This window comes from Nematolebias whitei, chromosome 17 (assembly GCF_014905685.2).
Source record: "Nematolebias whitei isolate Nwh7 chromosome 17, NemWhi1, whole genome shotgun sequence".
NCBI classification, from domain to species: domain Eukaryota; kingdom Metazoa; phylum Chordata; class Actinopteri; order Cyprinodontiformes; family Rivulidae; genus Nematolebias; species Nematolebias whitei.
The window spans coordinates 24,969,129-24,985,049 of record NC_056514.1 but is presented as its reverse complement, the minus strand read 5'-3'; the positions used below and the strand labels follow the sequence as shown (position 1 = coordinate 24,985,049).

Below are 15,921 nucleotides of genomic sequence, written 5' to 3'. Positions count from 1 at the left end.
ATATATATATTTATTTTATTTATTTTCCGAGTGTTTGGTAATTTGTTGACAGTCCCTAAGAACCGCTGCGGTTCGGAGGAGGGAGCAGGCAGAGGGGAGCTGCCCGAAATAAGACTGCCCGAGTCGGCTCAAACCGGGAGGAAGATTCCGCTGAAACGGCGGAGCTCGAAAATCCAATATCCAACCTAAAACTATAACTTAATCACGGTTGTAAACCTAAAGCTATTTAAAAGTAAAATAACTGCAGATTTTCTCCGTTCAGAGTGTATTTTTTCCACTTTTCTATCCAGACGCAAAGTAAATAAAACTCTTACCTCCTGCAGTTTTTCTTCGATGCAGTAAATGAAACAGTAAAGCTCGCGACTAGCGCTCGTTTTCGAAATCAAAAACTCGAAATATGTCGGCTGTAGCTGGGTTCCGACGAACTGAAGCTGAGTGAAGGGTCGCCGACTGACTCCTGACTTGTCTTGCAGCAATAGTACAGAGTTCTCAGGAAACTCCGACTTGTCGGTTTCGTTTTTCCTGATGTGACGTCATCGAGAGGCGGGGCAAAAAACACACACACGTCCACTTGTATTTGTTCACTTGTGGGGACCTAGTCAGATATTACAGAACCCCCTTAGATTATTATTTTTTATAGATTGTTTTTGGTCCTCTACATTTGGAGCAATTAATTGGAAATAAGTTTGGTTAAATGGGGGGAAAAATTGCATAACAAATAAAGTTAAAGAGGTTTCATATAAAAACAATAACCCTGTTAAAAAACACTGGGAATTTTTAAACTTGAAATTGACTACTCTTGCACATTTTGTGAACTACACATGGAAACAATCTCTCATTTATTCTATCATTGTAATCATACAAAGGTATTCTGGATATATGTGCAATAACTCATACGACAGAAAACTGGACAAATAGTTCACTTTACAGAGAAAGACATTGTATTGTGCTTCGACGATAAAGATATGGATAAAGACTTGATTTACTTCACCCAACTTCTACTTCTCCTGGGAAAATTTCACATTCACAAGAAAAAGTGGTCAAACTCCAAGCCAAGTATAACCCACTTCAGCAAGGAACTTTACTACAGCACCACTATTTGAAAACAAAAAGGCAATGAAAACCATCTCAGTTCTAGAAAAAACGTAATGTGAATGTATCTATATAACCTGTAAATAGATTGTTTTGTATCTTTTTTAGAATTGTGTTACCTTCTGTACCGTTTTATAATTATCTTGTTCTATTTTATACTTGAATATTATTACCTATGTACCTGTTAATATACCCCTGGCAGACACGTTTGTAATGATGATAAAAACTAAAAAAAAAAAAAGGATGACTATTTTTTAAATACTGTAGAAGTAGTCTTTGAAAAACAGTACACTGTTCTCAATAAATGACCTAAAGCTCATTTAGCCCCACCATATGAAAAATCTTCTTTTGTCTTTTCCCTCTTCAGGGGTCTCCACAGTGAGTCATTCTCCTCCATCTCACTCTGTCTGCATCCTCTGTCCTCACTCCAACTCCACATATCTCCTCTTTGTCTTTTTCTTGGCAGCTGCATTTCTAACATCCTTCTACCAATATACCCACTGTCCCTCCCCTGGACACGTCCACATCATTTCAGTCTGGCCTCTCCAACGTTAGCTCCCAGTTGTTGCTGTACCTCTGATGATCTCATTCCTAATCTTATCCAGCCTTGTCACTCCTAAGAAGAACCTCAACATCTTCATTTCTGCCACTTCCAGTTCTTTCTCCTGTCTTTTTGTCCATGTCTCTGTCTCCAGACCATACAATATAGCTGGTCTCACCACTGTCTTGTAAACTTTTCCTTTGACCTTTGCTGACACCCTTTTGTCGCAAATCACTCCTGAAACTTTTCTCCATCCACTCCATCCTGCCTGAACTCTTTTTTTCCACCTCTTTACCACATTCCACATTTTCCTGGACAGTGGACCCCAAGTACTTGAAGTCCTGCACCTTTGTGACCTCTGCTCCTTGTAGCCTCACTGTTCCACCGGCCTCCCTCTCACCACACACATGTACTCTGTCTTACTACGGCTGACTTACATTCTTCTTCTTTCAAGTGCATACCTCCACCTCTCCAAGTTCTCTTCCACCTGCTCCCTGTTTTCACCACAGAACACAATGTCATCTGAAAACATAGTCCACAAGAATTCCTGCTTGACCTCATCTGTTAGTTGGTCCACCACCAGATCAAACAAGAGGGGGCTCAGAGCTGATCCTTGATGCATTCCCACCTCCACCTTGAAGCTATCCGTCACTCCTACAGCACATCTCACCACTGTCCTGCTGTCCTCATACATGTCCTGTACCAGTCTGACATACTTCTCTGCCACTCCAGATTTCCCCACCATATAGAAAATAAGTTCCTAATTTCAAAAAATCATCCAAGCCAGTGGTTCTCAAAGTTATGGTTCCCTCTGTGGGTCAGGAAAAATCTAGAGGGTTCTTGAGATGATCTCAAGAAGTTAACATATTTTTTTACCGTATCTGTTAGGATATAGTGATCAGAAATACAAAACAGTGCAACGAATGTTGAGGGAGTTTGTGTTTTCAATACATCCTTATTTTATTGGCTTATTAGCAAACTCAGTACTTCAACCAGTGATACTCAGGATCAAGTCAATACACAACGGTATGTTCAGTTTGCTCTCAAAATTGTTCCAAGTTGAAAAAAACCCACAATGCCCCCTGAAGTTGGAATTTTGCAGAGGTGACAGAAACTCGACATCAAAATTCTAAACACCTATACTTCTGGCAGTTTTTATCTCATTAAATGAGTACCACAACACTATACAAGGAAAATACACAAATAACACACAAGAGCAAACTGACTGACAAGCTTTTACCAGAAAACCAGCAACGTGTGCAATCTTTACTAGTTTGATGGGAAGGACTACACAACCACACGCACGAAGTAAGGAAATCAAAGCATTTGTTCTTTGTAGGTTTTATTCGTTTTTCAAATACAGGAGTTAATGTACAGAAGGACAAAGAATTTCATCAAGAACTGTACAATATTTACACATCTTTTTTTTTCCTTTTTTATGGAAAATTGGATTGTTTTTCAAAATAAGTCATAGTATGCACAGACATCAAAATGATAAAAATGAAATGACTATTTTCTCTTTAAATATTACTTATTTATACTCCTCCTTCCCATATGGGAAAGGGATAGTTTTTTCTTTGCACCTGCATGAATGATGATTGAACTGAAGCACAACAATGTTAAGTTTCAAATAACTTTTTTGCCATTCTTTTTTTGTCTTTTGCTCGTCTTTTTCTTTATTTTACACCCACTGTATTTAATACAATATTTCTGTCTCAAGGTCTGTTCTTTTCGTATAGAGGGGAAGACAACTTGGATATGTGGGTTATGATTGTATACTGATCCTGTGGAAAATAAAAAGCTTTTTAAAATGTTAGGACAGCAAACCAGCGCTTGTGAGAGTTTAAGTTAAAAACCTCCTTATATAAATAATAAAAATGTGTTTATATATTATCACACAGCTGACTGGTGCTGCCCTGCATACGACAACAGAGAGAGGGAGCGTTTAACACTTTCTTTATTCCTGGACGTGCCCATGATCACGCTGCTCACGGCACACTCTACACGCAGTTTAAAAAGCATTCTCGCCTTCTTCCACTCTTTTCAAAAGCCGACAGCTGATGTTAGTTTTTTTCAAAAAAATAATTTATGTAAAAACTAAGCAGTAATAGCATTTTTTTCTCTGATCTATTGTCTTTATGACACACATGTAACAAGACGTCAGTGGCTCCTCCTTCGACTTGGCGTTACGGCTCCTCCTTTATGTCCATCCAAAAATGTAGCTCCCCATTTTCATCAATGATCAGTTCTCTCTTGAGCCTCCGGTGAGCCCCTCATCTGCTGGGGTCCAACTCTCACAAAGACGTTTCTTTAGCGACTGATCCAACAAGAAAAGAAAAACGGCCAGTGTCCAAGGTCACCTCAACAAACCCTTCCGTGTTTGTCAAAGGCTTCAAAACGTCCTCGGATCGAAAGAGGTTTAAAGAGAGTCTGGGGGCTGTACAGTGGGATCCATCAATTAATTTAAATCCTCCCATTTCAGCTCACAGGGTCTCTTCACGAGGCTAACTCAGGCTTTAGTGCTGAGTGTAAGCAGCTCGATAAAGGAGCTAAAGAGGGTGTCCAGCCAGCTCTGGTTGGCCATGCACTGCTGCACCACTTCCTCTTGGCCTGGGTCCTCAGCTGCCTGCTCGATGGTGTTGGTCTGGAAAAGTGGAATGTAAACATAGACAACTTTAACCAACCTGAGGCACAAAGCCAAAGAGCAAGCATTTGCAGATGAAGCATTAAAATATTATTGTTTCAATAAACAAACCTGTAATGAATAAATGCCAACAAACGCATTCATACCTCTTTCTTGCACTGTAAGAAGGTGTGGTATTTATAGTGATGCAGAGAGTGGTACAGACTGTACACACGGTACATCTCAGATGACAGTTTTAGGTCCTGTGGAAAAGAAATTAAGATTATGATTGAGCCAGTGGTATCAAGGTTAATCTAAGACAAACAAAAGTAAACATTTTCTGGGTTTTAAATAAAACTGAAAGTGGAGCAGGTTTGGAAACTTGCAGCAGGTGTTACCCACCATTTAATGATATACAGTAGTCACTTGTTTATTGTGGGGGACCCGTATCCTGAAGCCCCACGATAAGTGACAAACAGCAAAGTAGGAATAGTATCAGCATGGTATCGGCTGATATTAGCGATAAAGTTAAATATCGGACATGGGCCATTCCATCAAACTAGCTCACTGATATAAAAGGTGCTGGGGTTTTTTTTTTTTAAATACATGTTATATATTTATATAGCGCTGCATCATTTTCAGTCCCCTTTTTGGCATCTGCATTTGGTAGCAGGACAAACTGACAAATATTATGCAGAATAATGAAGTATTTTAATTCCACAGCAGAGAAAGATATGTAGTATCTGAAAGTAGGTCTAGGGGGAAAAAAATATCGTTATTGGTATCGTCCAAAAGAGTTTTAACATATCGGCCAAAAATCCAATATCGTGCATCCTTACGTTGTAAACCCTTCCCACACTCTTGCAATATTCTGAACAATGTTTCTAAACTCTGAACACACGAAAAGAGCACAGAATGTCACGATTTCAGTTCCTGCAAGCGCTCTTGGCCACGCCCACTTCTCTGCTGCAGAGAAGATATGACACGCTGCAGGAGGAAGCTTCTCCTGCAGCTGTGGGCTGCAGAGGTGCTAAATAATTTTAAAATAATTTATTTTAAATAAAAATTCCATGCCGATCATTTGGCTCATTTATCAATCGGCCAATGTGTCGTGTCTAATCTTACTTTGAAAAACCGTGATAGAGCGAGTCTGCGAAAAACGAACCGCAAAGTAGCGAGGGACTACTTACTGTATTTAATTTGATAAAGTCATGGTTTCACTTTTGATTCTTCAAACTTCAAACATCACTTTATTTGATTTCTTTGTTAGCTTTGACAACACATAAGATAAAGCATGTCTGATACTTTTAATATAAAATGATTTTAGACACAGTGGAAAAAAGTAGAAAACTGAAAATTTCACAAATAAATTAAAGAATCTTAAGGATTTTAATTTAAATTTAACAAGGAGTCCTTGCAAGTTCACCTGAACCAAGCCTCATGCAGGTTTGTCTTTATATCCAATATGATTAGTTGAGTCTGGATCTGTGTACATTTATCACGGCTGGTCTGAGCCGTTGTGTGAAATGTGTAATAAACATGATGAGTTAAAAAGACCTTGTCCTGATCAGCTGTGTGTGCTGTGAAAAGTGCAACCAGAAATCAGTAAAAGGATACGACACCAAACTGGCAATGTAACATTGCCGATATGAGAAAGTCAAGGTTTTCTTTAGTGATGGAAGTACTGAGGAGACTTGCCATATTTGGCTCAAAAGAAAAACAGAAAACACAAATGAATTTTAACATGTAAATAGAAATCTGACGTGAAATTGGTGCTGAATTGGCACGTTCGTCTTGTCCAAAAATAATTTGGCATCTTCCCAACTTATATATATATAAAAAATTTAAAAAAAAATCCAGTTCTAGTTTACTCCTAAAATGCCACCAAACAACCCTACCTGTGGTTTAGGCAGGGTCTTCTTGACTCTGTTGAGGGTCTTTCGATTGTAAGCGTCACCGCTAAGTCGCACCCTCACTACTCCTGTGCCCAATGTGTCGGCCATTATTTGGGGGTAAGCATGCAGAACCTCCTGTCAAAGGCACAGGGAAAAGGTGAGTTATTCAGAAAATGACACATAGCTATAACTAAGATGTATGCTTTATTACAAAAACTTTTTTTCTTAGAGAAACGAATACCAACTTAAAAAAACACCATAAGAACATGAATGAGAAATGGTTTAGTGTTTGTTTTTGGTAGTCTGAGGGGAGAGCAGAATATGTTGAGATTACCTGGTGTTGAGAACTCATGCTGACTTTCCTCAACAACCTCCTCTTCTGGTCACTCAGGATGCTGTCAATCTTCCTCATTGGGGGGAGGTAGAGCTCATCTGACGGCCAATCAAGACACAGGAGGTTTTCATTAGTCATCATTCATGCAGCTGCCAATCATTTTATTATCAAGGGAAAATTCAAATAAAGTCTTGTGGGCTGCAGATGCAGCTACGTTCCCAGGGCTTCTCACCAACCTGCCATACCTTGTTCACATGGATTTGACAAACCCATTAAAAGATTGATACAAATATGATTGCCTAACTGTCAACAAATCTCCTAATTTAAGTACAATTTGTCCAGCTGGGCTAAGGTAGTTTTTAACCTGATGCAACTTCATACTTGAAAAAAATAAAAAATAAAAACCTGTTTGTTTGCAAAAAAAACAAACAAATAAAAACATGCTAACCGACAAGCCAGTTTGGTTAGGTTAGAGCAGGGGTTCCGAACCCTGGTCCCTGAGGAACACCATCTTGCATGTTTTAGTTGTTGCTCTACTCCAACACACCTGATTTTAATAAAAGGGTGATTTACAAGCTTCTGCAGAACACGAGGAACACGAGGTTCCTGTTTTTAGTTTTCTACATTCGCCTTATAATCTAGCTGTTTTTGTTACTTTTCTTTTTTTTTTAGCCATCCTATTTGTAAAAAAATAAATAAATAAAAGAAATTGTATGACTTTTTATAACTGTGTATTGTTGTCGCTGTTGTCCATTGTTGTCTTCATTCTTTGTTGAAATCAGGTCTCTCTTGTAAATGAGTCCTCGAGGCTCAATGGGATTTACCTGTCTAAATAAAGGTTGAATGAATTAAATCACTGAATCAGGTGTGTTGGAGCAGGGAAACAACTAAAACATGAAGGATGGTGTTCCTCAAGGACCAGGGTTGGGACCCACTGGGTTAGCGAAAGGTGCTTATTCAAGAAAATACAGAGACAATGTGCACTGTTCTCACCGTCTGTGTCTTCCAGGGCTTGGATCATGTCTGGGTCTAGGGCTGTGCTTACTAGCATCTCCACGTAGCTCCTGAACATCTCTCTCATGGCGCGGTTGTTCACTCCGCCCTTCACTGGCACTGAGAAAGTAAAAGCTACAGTTTAAATCTGTCCAACGAACCTGTTAGCTATGCACTACAAAAACACTAAATTCATGCACTAATAATCAAAATCCCATCTCACTTTCATTTTCACTAGCCGCCTCATCAGATGAGTCAGAGTCAGACGATGATGGTACTGACGAAGGTACGTTCAGCCACTTCTTCCTCTTCTTGGGTGGGGGCTCAGCCTTCACTTTTGGTGGCTTGAACTTGGGTGGTCGTTCAGACTTTTCCTTCTCTTTCCTTTCTGATGTTTTCTTGTCGTCTTTTGCTCTACCACGTTCCGCTGTCCCCACACGTTTCTCCACCTTCTCCTGCTGTTGTTGTATTCGCTTCTCTCCTCTTTCCTGCTGTGGCTGCCCTCGCTTCTCTGCTTTTACCTGCTGCAGCTGTACGCGCTTCTCCACCTTGTCCTGCTGCGACTGTAAGCGCTTCTCCACCTTGTCTTGCTGTGGCTGTACGCGCTTCTCCACCTTCTCCGGCTGCGGTTGCACTCGTTTCTCCACCTTGTCCTGCTGTGGCTGCATTCGTTTCTCCACCTTCTCCTGCTGCACTCGTTTCTCCACCTGCACTCGTTTCACCACCTTCTCCTGCTGCACTTGTTTCTCCACCTTCTCCTGCTGCACTCGTTTCTCCACCTTCTCCTGCTGTGGCTGTACACGCTTTACCTTCTCCTTCTCCTGGTCCCTCTCCTTCTCCTTGGCTTTTGGCACAGCAGCTGCAGCCTCTTTTTTCTCTCCGTGTTCTTTTGTCAATGTCGTTTTTGATTTTTCCTTCTGTTCACGCTGGACTGGTAGAGGAGCTATGCGCTCCTCTTTTTCCACTACTCTTGGTGGTGCCTGGGCAGCAGGAGGGGACGCCATTCTTGAGAGGGACTGTCGCCTGTTGGACATAGGAAAAAAGATGTTTAAAACTGTATAATTATATCCAGATTTTCATTTATTTTATTCTTTTTTAAATATAATTTGATGTTTACTTAACAGGACTCGCATGTGGTGAGGATTTAACTATCAGCGACCCATTTTAGTCATTAATGTTCAGTTTACTCAACCTAAGAGTTGAAGGGGAGAGAACATTTGTACCTGAGGCCCGGTGCAGTTCGACGCCAAGGTCTTCTAGAGCAAACTCTGACATAGTCCTTCTTGTTGACATTCTCCAGGAACTTCACATATATTCTCTGGTACCGCCTCTTAGCATCTCCAAAGTAGCCAAGATACTAAACCAGAAACAAACAAAAAATTAATCAAACCATGTCAGAACTGTGACATTAGTTCTGAAACTTCTAAGAGCATTTACATAAACACGACTGTCTGCAGGTGTGGTTAGACCACTGCAGGCTTGGGGGTGAACTCACGTTGCTCGTAGCACAGAACTGCCTCTGTCCATCTTTGATCTCTGGGCTGAACTTCTGCAGCAGGGCTTTCTGCACCCTCCAGATAGGTGGAGGTTCGCGGCCGGTCTGCAGAGCCAGCTGCGCAGAAAGACAAACAAACCAGGCAAAAAATAAATAAAGCGTCTGTAACTTACTGCAACAAAAGGACTCGTATTTATGGATTCAAAGATCAAGATAAACATGGTCAACAAAGTGTTGCATCATTTCTAACTGTTAACAATCAAACTAAAGATGTTTCACATCTTCATGCAGAAATACCTTGAGTGTTCGAATGTCTTCCACCCGCACCACAAACTCATCTCTTTCTCTGAAGATGCCCTCTCCTCCACTCTCGCTCTCGTCCTCCTCACTCTCTCCAACAATGGCTGCATCTTCTTGTTTCTGGGCGAGGTGCAGCGAGGTGATCTTAGGAGCTGGAGGCTCCTCAGGAGAGGCAGGAGACTCCGGGGACGGTGTGGGAGACTCCTTATGAGTAGAGGGTGGGGGAGGAGGGGAGGCTGGAGGAGGAGTGGCAGGCTGAGCGACTGCAGCAGGTTGGGGAGGAGGTGGCGGTGATGATGGAGAAGGAGATGTAGGCGCAACAGGGCTTGAAGGCTGGGAATCCTCCTGTTGCTCCTCTTGTGGAGGTGGAGGCGAGGGGAGAGAGAGGGGAGGGAGGGGAGAATGGGAAGGAGAAGAGGATGAAGCAGGAGATGGTGGAACATAAGGTGGTTCTGGAGTTTCTGGCTCGGGTGGAATCTCTGGAAGAGGATCTGGAGGAAAAATACATTAAAATAAATCAAACTTACACACAGTTAAAATTTAACCCTTGAGTCACTGTAGGTTATCAGACATCTAGGTTGATGGGATCCCAAAAGGTTGAATCGAAGTAAGCTGAACTTACTTTCTTGTTAACAGTTATCTTAAAGACATTTCACTACCTCCAATCAAAAAGACTTGAGTTCTGATAATGGATTGGGAGTTTCACGCTCATAAGATGGCTGAGACAAAGTAAGAGTCATAGGAGACACAAATGACTAATCCATCAGTGTTTTGAAGATGATTATTGTGTTGAAATATCCTGAGTAGGAAAACAAAGACTACACTAAGTGTTGGATAGGGTGTCTTTGTCCCCTTCTTTGATTTCTTCCACCCCCTCAGAGTGCACAGAAGAGGTAGATGTAAGGCAATTGATCTTGACTAAAAGGATGGTACTCTTAACCTAATACTTGGTTACCTTTGAGGCAATCACTGCAATTCAGTGATTTCTGTAACTCTGAGACTGCTTCACCTGTCCACAGGTACATTGTCCCACTTGTCATGAGCAAACTGCTCCAGTTGCCTCAAATGTGATGGGTTCCTTCTCTAGACTTCACGTTTCAGCTCCTTCCACAGATCTAAAAAAGTTAAGTCTGGTACTCTGGACATTCAAAAAACAAAACAAAGCAAAACAAAAAAAGAAGAAACGTTTCGTCTTTCATCCAAAAGACTTCTTCAGTCTGAGGTGCTGTATTCAGCTCAGTTTTATAAATAGCACCTTCTCATAGTGGATCAACCAGTTTGCTGTTGACAGCCAAAACCAGTTTGAATGTCCAGAGGAGCAGACTTAACTTTTTTAGATTTTTCTACCTGGATTATTGAGCATGCATCAGGATATCCTTCCACAGATGTTCAACAGGAACTAAGCCACTTCAGAACAGTCCAATGTTTTGTTCTTAGCCATTCTTGTTTTTTTTTAGCTGTTTGTTGTGTTAATTATCCTGTTGTTGACAACTCTCAGTTTAGATTTCTGGGGTCCATGCTCAGTGAGGTACTTACTATGATACCAAACAGTACAGTGACTTCCATATTTTTTGGCTTATAAGTTGTGGTTTCCTACATAATTTACATGACCTGCGACTTATAGACCGAAGAGACTTATTTATGGATTTTTTTCCCATATTTATAAACCAATTTTTGGCTGAGATATGACTGTTTCCATTCATTCTGACAGAAAATATTAAACACTACCATTTTCAGCTGCTAGATGGCACTCGAGTTGTATGGTATGTCGTTGTATCATGTAATAGGTAAAAGTGGCTATTAATGACACAATCGGCTTGCCATAGACTACCATCTTTGTTCAGCTCACCTGGAGCAACCGTCAAATCATCTTCATTTTGCTGCGCCGCCCCAGCGAAGTGAAGATGATTTGACCATTAAAGTGCATTTATTAAGTAAAAGTTCAACTGAGACACACCTCTGCTATAAAGTCGAGCTAACAAAATTGGTTTTAGGTGGTTATCTTGTTAAATTTTGAAGAAATGCACAGCGAGTCCTCCCATGTACGCTCCTACTTCTGTGTATTGGCTTTTGAAATTCAGCTGATTAGACCAACAAAGTGCATTTATTAAGGAAAAGTTAGCCTGAGACACACCTTTGCTATTATTTCAAGCAAACAAATAATTGTTTAAGTGTTAATATTGTTAAAGTCCTCCTGTGCACGCTCCCGCAGCCGCCATTTATCAGCCAATCGATTTTTGGCACAGCATCGACCTACGTTTCCGAGTTGTCGGCGATGACGAGTAACAAACGCGATGCGTCAGCGGTGATGCATAATAGATGTGACGTATTTATGGATTTTTCCACTTTATTAGACATATTTGGACTGGTGACTTATAGGGCGATGCGACGTGTTGGCAGAAAATACGGTATTTTTCACCTTTTAAATAAACAAACCGACTGATTATAAGATCAAAGACACATGAAGCTAATTACAGAAAACACATTAGTTTAATGTATCTATGTTAATCATTTCTGTCTGTAATGATAAAAATGAAACTTTCATATATTTCAGATTCATTGCACACCAACTGAAATATTTCAGGTCTTTAATTGTTTTAATACTGATGATTATGGCATACAGCTCATGAAAACACAAAATGCCTGTCCCAAAAAATTAGCATATTTCATCCCACCAATGAAAGACAAGTGTTTTTAATACAAAAAATGCCAACCTTCAAATAATCATGTTCAGTTATGCACTCAATACTTGGTCGGGAATCCTTTTGCATGAATGACTGCTTCAATGCGGCGTGGCATGGAGGCAATCAGCCTGTGGCACTGCTGAGGTGTTATGGAGGCCCAGGATGCTTCGATAGCGGCCTTAAGCTCATCCAGAGTGTTGGGTCTTGCGTCTTTCAACTTTCTCTTCACAATATCCCACAGGTTCTCTATGGGGTTCAGGTCAGGAGAGCTGGCAGGCCAATTGAGCACAGTAATACCATGGTCAGTAAACCATTTACCAGTGGTTTTGGCACTGTGAGCAGGTGCCAGGTCGTGCTGAAAAATGAAATCTTCATCTCCATAAAGCTTTTCAGCAGATGGAAGCATGAAGTGCTCCAAAATTTCCTGATAGCTAGCTGCATTGACCCTGCCCTTGATAAAACACAGTGGACCAACACCAGCAGATGACATGACACCCCAGACCATCACTGACTGTGGGTGCTTCACACTGGACTTCTGGCATTTTGGCATTTCCTTCTCCCCAGTCTTCCTCCAGACTCTGGCACCTTGATTTCTGAATGACATGCAAAATTTGCTTTCATCCGAAAAAAGTACTTTGGACCACTGAGCAACAGTCCAGTGCTGCTTCTCTGTAGCCCAGGTCAGGCACTTCTGCCGCTGTTTCTGGTTCAAAAGTGGCTTGACCTGGGGAATGCGGCACCTGTAGCCCATTTCCTGCACACACCTGTACACGGTGGCTCTGGATGTTTCTACTCCAGACTCAGTCCACTGCTTCCGCAGGTCCCCCAAGGTCTGGAATCGGCCCTTCTCCACAATCCTCCTCAGGGTCCGGTCACCTCTTCTCGTTGTGCAGCGTTTTCTGCCACACTTTTCCCTTCCCACAGACTTCCCACTGAGGTGCCTTGATACAGCAATCTGGGAACAGCCTATTCGTTCAGCAATTTCTTTCTGTGTCTTACCCTCTTGCTTGAGGGTGTCAATGATGGCCTTCTGGACAGCAGTCAGGTCGGCAGTCTTACCCATGATTGTGGTTTTGAGTAATGAACAAGGCTGGGAGTTTTTAAAAGCCTCAGGAATCTTTTGCAGGTGTTTAGAGTTACGTCGTTGATTCAGATGGTTAGGTTAATAACTTGTTTAGAGAACCTTTTCATGATATGCTAATTTTTTGGGACAGGCATTTTGGGTTTTCATGAGCTGTATGCCATAATCATCAGTATTAAAACAATTAAAGACCTGAAATATTTCAGTTGGTGTGCTATGAATCTGAAATATATGAAAGTTTAATTTTTATCATTACATTATGGAAAATAATTACCTTTATCATAATATGCTAATTTTTTTAGAAGGACCTGTACAACACTTTGGTCAGCTTTGGTTATTTACGAGTGCTTTATAAAGAAATTGAATCTGATTTGATGGGGGCGTGCTGTAATGGTAGGAATTTGGGGTTCACAGTTTTAAATAAGACATGGCTTATGAAGGGTCTGAAAAGCGAATGTCATTAGTAAGGCAGAGACACCTACAGCAACTTTAAAGCTGTGACTGTTTAGTGAGACACTTAAAATAAGATGACATTGTGGTGACTGTATCCATCTTTTGTGTCAATAAATAATGTGAAAAACACAGCGTTACTGGATGACTGGGCTTGCAACCCTTTTTCAGAACCACTTCAGCCTTGGTTGTCCTCAGGCTGTTTCTGTGAGTAGCAAGTTGGCTATCCGGCCTAAAACATTTGATTGTTGATGATGATTAACTGTTTTAGATGGGTGTGCTCTGCTTGCATGTGTTAAAAGCCTACTTCTGAGAACCCAACAGGAGGTTGGCTTGAAACCCGGCATTGAAGGCTACTTATGGGACAAATCTGGTTGGCAGGCCTCTGACTGACGAAGTCTTCCGGATGGGGGACGAAACGTTTCTTGACTTAAAGAAACTGGTCCAGATGACATGATCTAAACTTTTTTGTTGTCACCGAGTTACTTCTTTACCATGTTAGATTTTTCTCTTGAGTAGAAACAAGACCACATAATAAAGGTCTGAAAGCAAATACTTTTCCAAACCCTTCCATACTTAACCAGATTTACAAATAACTTTAAAGATAACTCCATGCTTTAAAGCTTATTAAGACGTTAAAGGAACCCTGTGTGCATATATTCCAATGAGGCATTTAATTTGAGAAATCTAAGAAATTCAGAAAAACCCCAAAAATCTGAAAAGGGAAAGAAAATACAAAAATCAGAAACTCAGAAGGTCTATTCTCTAAATACAAAAGATCAATGCACTTTGAACCCCAAAACAGTGCAAGAAGACAAACTACTGTAATTTGCACCAAGACAGAAAAAGAGTCTTCTCCACAAGTCAAGCTAAACCTCTCCACCTACATCTCTAAGATAAGGGACAGTCTTTTGAGGGCAGTGCGGTGCAGATGTTGAACAGGCAAAACAAAATGAAAGAAAAGAGCAAAGAAAGCAAAACATCAGGTCTTATTTATCCATCCATCCATTATCTTTACCCGCTTATTCCATTTTGGGTCACGGGGGTCGCTAGTGCCCATGTCCAGCAATCACTGTGCGAGGGGCGGGGTACACCCTGGATGGGTCACAAGTTCATCACAGGGCCACATAGAGACAAACGAGACAACCAACCATTCACTCTCTCACTCACACCTAGGGACAATTTAGAGTTACCAATCAGCCTAACATGCATGTTTTTGGTCTGTGGGAGGAAACTGGAGCACCCGGAGAAAACCCACGCATGCACGGAGAGAACATGCAAACTCCACCCAGAAAGGCCCCTGGACCGGGGTTTGAACCAAGGACCTGCTCGCTGAGAGGCAGCAGCTCTACCAGTTGCGCCACCGTGCTGCACGTCTTATTTATCCAACATCTACAAAACTGTACAAGTTTTGAGTCATTCCACTTATGTCCAATTGGCTTCCAGTGAGGCAGACTTTATCATAATCTTTATTTGCCACCACAAGCAAAAGGGCGATAATGTAACCCATGTCTGTGTGTGCATCTCTGTGTTCCTTTGTCTGTACTGTTAGCAAAATATCTTGTGAATCAGTGGACTGGTTTAAAAAAAATTTCTCAAAGCAATCATATACAACTGTTAGCTGAAAATGTGTAACACAGTAAACGAACTGACTGATGATGCTTCTCTCACATCCTTTGTATCGTTAGATTCCCCCCTATTTTTTTTCCAAGTCTTTCAAATACTGTTACTTTGCAGTATTTTTCTTATTAGGTCTGACACTTCCCCGCCACTTGTTCACTTTCCAACTGTAGTTTTCATTGTTTATTCATTTTTTTTTAAATAGCACACGCTGCAAAAAATTGCTATCATAATTAGGTACAAGTACTAGATTGAAAATTAGTTGGAAAAAAATAATAAAAAGCAGTTTTTTTGTTTGAAAAACTTACAGATACCTTGGAGAATCAAGATCAAGACAACTTTAAAGATTATAATACAGCCCGGTAGTTTGAAGCAAAATATAAAGACATGGGGGAGTTAAAAGTTATGTACACTAAGTATACAACACAGCCTTGACTCTCCTTGTTGCAAAACTTAAAACTATTCAGAACTTTTGAAACATGCAACAAAAATTCCCTTGGCCAGATTAGTAAACTCAGAAAACAACCCAACCGACTCACAGGAAGGACAGATGAGTCGGTGATTCATGCGACTCCAGTGACTCATTTAAAGTAATCATCCCAAATACAACTTCCAAGTGTGAAACTATCCTTTCATAATCACAACTGAAGAAGCATTTTAAATTATGTAAAACATCTTCAATAAATAAAAAGGAAGTCCAGATGCTGTCTAATCATGCACATGGGATTGTTTAATGAAATATTAATATAACATTTTGGAAACAAAATAAAAATTAAAAGCTAAGCTAAGCACAAGAAAAAAAAAAAAAAAAAA

General features: G+C 40.7%; 2 protein-coding genes across 2 annotated transcripts in view; both read right to left on the bottom strand.

The window, feature by feature from the left end:
* Positions 1–339, bottom strand: part of irf3 (interferon regulatory factor 3) — a 9,504-nt gene extending 9,165 nt beyond the window's left edge. Inside the window, exon 1 of the mRNA XM_037690988.1 lies at positions 315–339. The gene's annotated coding sequence lies outside the window, so the exon portion shown is untranslated. The remainder of the gene's footprint in view (positions 1–314) is intronic.
* Positions 340–2,972: 2,633 nt separating this feature from the next.
* prr12a (proline rich 12a) overlaps positions 2,973–15,921 on the bottom strand; it is a 24,159-nt gene continuing 11,210 nt past the window's right edge. Inside the window, exons 7-15 of the mRNA XM_037691401.1 lie at positions 9,271–9,764; positions 8,974–9,090; positions 8,702–8,835; positions 7,702–8,501; positions 7,479–7,598; positions 6,486–6,583; positions 6,155–6,286; positions 4,424–4,519; positions 2,973–4,277 (exon numbers count right to left, since the gene is read on the bottom strand). Of these exons, the coding sequence (XP_037547329.1) occupies positions 4,143–4,277; positions 4,424–4,519; positions 6,155–6,286; positions 6,486–6,583; positions 7,479–7,598; positions 7,702–8,501; positions 8,702–8,835; positions 8,974–9,090; positions 9,271–9,764 (2,126 nt within the window). The 3' untranslated portion in view covers positions 2,973–4,142. The remainder of the gene's footprint in view (positions 4,278–4,423; positions 4,520–6,154; positions 6,287–6,485; positions 6,584–7,478; positions 7,599–7,701; positions 8,502–8,701; positions 8,836–8,973; positions 9,091–9,270; positions 9,765–15,921) is intronic.